This window comes from Cupressus sempervirens, chromosome 3 (genome assembly GCF_028749045.1).
Source record: "Cupressus sempervirens isolate cs-2001-9-10 chromosome 3, ASM2874904v1, whole genome shotgun sequence".
Taxonomy (NCBI): Eukaryota; Viridiplantae; Streptophyta; class Pinopsida; order Cupressales; family Cupressaceae; genus Cupressus; species Cupressus sempervirens.
In genome coordinates this window covers 412,638,035-412,642,219 of record NC_143120.1, presented here as the reverse complement: position 1 = coordinate 412,642,219, position 4,185 = coordinate 412,638,035, and the positions used below count along the sequence as shown (strand labels likewise).

Here is a 4,185-nt window from a genome sequence, read left to right as displayed (position 1 = left end):
CTTTTTTGGCTGCTATCTAATACTTCAACAATGTAGGTCGAAAAGGGCTAAATACATTCAATACTTTTACCTAAATTAGGTTCATGTATATAAATAATATTTAGGTGAAGGTATCAAAGAAAAAATAATCTATTATTTGTATAATTGTGGACAAGATCAAATTATCTCAGTTACAAGACAAGTAGATAGAGAATGCCAAAAAAGTTATAGTAGAGAAAGTTTGCATGTTTCGTAGGATGTGTGACTTTAAGAGAAAATAATACTTTGATATTCATTTTCTTTATAAAATCATCTTGAAGGTCAAAAACAAGAATATGTTATTTGAATTTTAGATAAGAGCAACCAAATTAGTATCTTTAGATAGAGTTAAGGATGTAGAGTTCATTTACTAGGATGTCAAACATGAAAAATAATTTCCACCTCAAACATTTTAGGATGTTTAGATTGTATTAAGTGTAGTCTTTTAGAAATAATACTAGGTAAGAGTCCAAGATTGTCCTTGTGGGATCCAAATTAACTAGTTTGATAATAGCTTATTAACCACCCCAACAATATGGAAAAATGGACTTTATGTCCATTTCCAAGGTTCCAAGTGATCTTAATTTTGAACAAGTTACCTAAGAAAAGCTTAGGATAGAAATAAAAGATGAAATGATTAGTGATAAGATAACAAAGTGAAGTAAATATTTGTAAAATTCCATTTCCACAAAAACTTTGACATTCGTTGAGGCAATAAATCTTCCTCAAGGCCCCTCAAATTTCTTAAAAGACCACCTATCCTTTCCTTGTATGACTCGCGAAGTTCAATCAATTTTTTTAAAATCGAAATCCACTTCAACACATCAACATTATTAGAAAAGGCTATTTCAAAATAGGGAGCCCATCGAATGAATTTGTGGTGGTGGCCCTAAAAAATGGGAGGATTCCATAAAGCAATTTTTTGCGAAGATCGCAATCTGCAATCTAAGAACAAAATGTCCTAATCAAGGAAAGAGATACTAAATGGTTACTAAAGGAATCCTCCAACTACTTCCAAACTTTGGTACTCGAAGAAGCATTCTCATACCATCTCGTAAAGAGGCCATCTGAATGCAATAATCCTAAAAGCCTTCTAAGAAGGCGGTATTCACAATTGGGGTTTAAAGCCCTGCAGGCGCATAGTGGGGTTCTTCTGAAGCCACTAGATGAAGAATTTCAAAGGGAAAACTTGACAACGAAATTAGATATAGATGCGATGGAGGTCTCCTTTGAGCCAAAAAAAATTGGGAAGGGGGAGATCAGGATGACCGGGTAGCTGAGGGATCACAAGGTTGGGGTTTTCGTGGAAGAATCTTATTAGCTCACGTAGCTAGCAGAAAATTATCTCAACTAGTGGAAAACCCCTTAGTTTATCCTTTCGAGCAACTTTCCCCATGCAACCCTCGAATCTATGGCGTCAAACTTACCATCCTCATTACACAAGGTTGAAGGGTTCCAGAGATTCCACCTTTTGGATCCTGAGAAATCGCCCATCAAAGCAGACTGGAGATGAGGGTTCACCATCGAGAATTTGCTGAAACAATTGCTTGAAGATATTTGCTTTGCCAAATAAAGTGGTAAAATAAACGTTGCTAGTTTATAGTTGCTGGTTGCTAGTTGAGAATGATAAATAGACACTAATAATAGATTTTTATAGTTTATAAACACAACATGCTGGTTCTCACTACAAACGACAGTACTAAAAGACAGAAAGAGAGTTACTGTGCCTCCTCGTGACAACAAACAAACTTGAAGCTAAGCATGTTCATCCTGCTCCCCCTAACGCTGCAAGTTATTAATTTATTTATACATATATAGCAAGTGTAGTTGCGCGGAGGCGTAGATCTGATCAGGCAACTTTGAGCCACAAAACATCACCTTGGGAAGCGAAGTGACAAATAGAAGTGGCATGACCAGGCTTTACGTTCAGGATCTTGAATGAAGCGTGGTCCGGATTCCATGAACTGGTGTCCATGTGACAGATGGCCGCCGCCTCTACCGTCTTCCCTGCATCTTCGCCCCTCACCGTAACTCTCGCCACCCTCGCCCCTCGCAGCTCGTGGCACAGATACACCGCGTACGGATACTCTTCGCTGTGGCAGTAATACACTGGCGCCGCCTCCTCCTTCCCCTCGTCTTTCACTCGCATTATCGTATACTCCTGCTTCACAGATTTTGACCTCTTCGAAACTTTTGTTGAAAGAACGGATAAACGGTCGTTCCCCATCTTTGACGTGATGAAGTCGATCATCGACTCCAACGACGTTGCGCAGAATTTGGTTTCGCCCTTCCCAGCAGGTCTCTCGCAGGCTTGTAATGTCTCATTCATGGCCACAGCCGCGAGGGAATCGGGCGCTACGTTGAGTTCCTTCAACGCCAGGGAGAGCTTGTCGGAGGAGAAAGGGAGTTTGTCCGCGGCGATGCGTGGAATAAAATGCCTGGGAATGCTTGCGGCCTGCACGAAGGTGAGTGACACTTTGGTTCCGACCACCAAGTCCTTCTCCAGCAGAAACATGCACAGCGATGGGTTTCTCAGCATTTGCGCCGTAGCTGCAGCATAAACATTGAGCTGGATAGTGCAGTGTGGCAAAACCTCCTCAACGCCTTTTCCCTTTTCATTATTTGTCCCAACGTACTTCACCGCTACTTTCTCATATGAGATGAGTTCCTTCAGAGTTTGTGGAATGGGTGTCGTGGGCAGTTTCTCCTGCCAGTACGCCATGCTTGGACTAGTCGGAGATAAAAGCTTTTCACCTTGCAAATGCGCCGCACTCATTGCTGCTACTGCCTGTCAATTCCAAACAACCGAAACTCATAATTAGCAAAGCTAGCAAAATAAATTATAGTTACAAACTACGTGAACTATCTTGATAATAATTTAAAAAAAGAAAAATAAAAATAAAACCTTACAAAGAAAAGAATGAAACTAGTTAAACTCCCCATCCTGTGAAAGGCGGTAATTTCAGTGTTTCAGAGATACCAAGTGAAAGAGGTTCTCCGTCATATAAATATACTGAGCTTACGACTAGGGAAGCCGCGCGCCATCGTAGACGTAGGCACAGCATGCATGTCAAATCTCATATTACTTATATCATCTTGTTTTTAGTGGGGGACACTGCTGATATTTTCTAGACATATTTCAAACGCGGATATCAGATGAGATCGTACGCACTACAATCATATCTCGGCAACGTTAAAAGTATCAAAGTCGTTAGCAAATCCACTTTGAAAAGCTCTACAATCGTATCAGCTGGCGGAGTGGGTCATAAGGCTAGAATTCACTTGTTAAAGTGAGAAGTAAAGCTATCAAAGTTAAATTTCAATATTCGAGTAAGACTAATGGCAAACTATCTGAATTTTCTTTTTATTAGTCTACATAATGAGACCCCGTGACTCTCTTGTGAAAGACAGCCGGTTGCAGTGCTCGGGAGATACAATTGAAGGATATGAGATCACCTCAACTTGCGAAAATAGACGATAGCAGGTCAGATCGTGAGCACTCTCGTTAGAAGCTTCAATGCACAAAATTTAAAACCTATCAAGGTCAGCTTTGTCGTTGTTGCAGGCCGATATCAGATAAAACAAAGCATAATTAGAATTTTGGAGTTTTATAATCGTATTGGCATTTGCTGGGGGCGCCACCATATCAATTATGTAATCGACTCATAAAAATTTGATCCGCTACAATGCAATTTGATGGGATTTATCCGCTACTATACCGTATCTAGATTTCCTATGAGATAATTGTTTGAACTTGGGAAAACCCAAGTAATGCTACAGTGAATGGTTGGTTTTGTCAGAATGGAAAGACTATATCTAAACAAGAGCTGTGCGAGCTAAAGTCCCTGCCTAAGATCGGACATGAGGAGAATGTGTGTGACCTGGATATTCTTTTGGATTTTTTTAAAGATGGAGATACCATCTAGCCTAATCATTTAAACTAAAGTTATAGAATTGGTATCTCAACTAAAAGCTACCCAAACAAAATAAGTCACCAAAATAAATTATAAAGTAAAAGGTCACTATTGTACATACTATATGTAGGAATGAGAAGGAACTTGTATGCATACAAACAATTTAATTTCATATGTGTGGGCTGGAAGATAATTTCATTGCGTACATGTAGGTTGGACCAATTTTGACTTTTAAAATGGTGTTGCAATGAGT

General features: G+C 39.5%; 1 protein-coding gene across 1 annotated transcript; it reads right to left on the bottom strand.

Moving 5' to 3' along the window:
• Positions 1-1,649: 1,649 nt before the first annotated feature.
• Positions 1,650-2,996, bottom strand: LOC149566766 (BURP domain-containing protein 3-like). The gene is made up of 2 exons (XM_089820090.1): positions 2,929-2,996; positions 1,650-2,806 (listed from the first exon to the last, which is right to left on the bottom strand). The coding sequence occupies exons 1-2, from the start codon at positions 2,959-2,961 to the stop codon at positions 1,868-1,870; spliced, it is 972 nt and encodes a 323-aa protein (XP_089676216.1). The 5' UTR covers positions 2,962-2,996; the 3' UTR covers positions 1,650-1,867.
• Between the last annotated feature and the right edge of the window lie 1,189 nt (positions 2,997-4,185).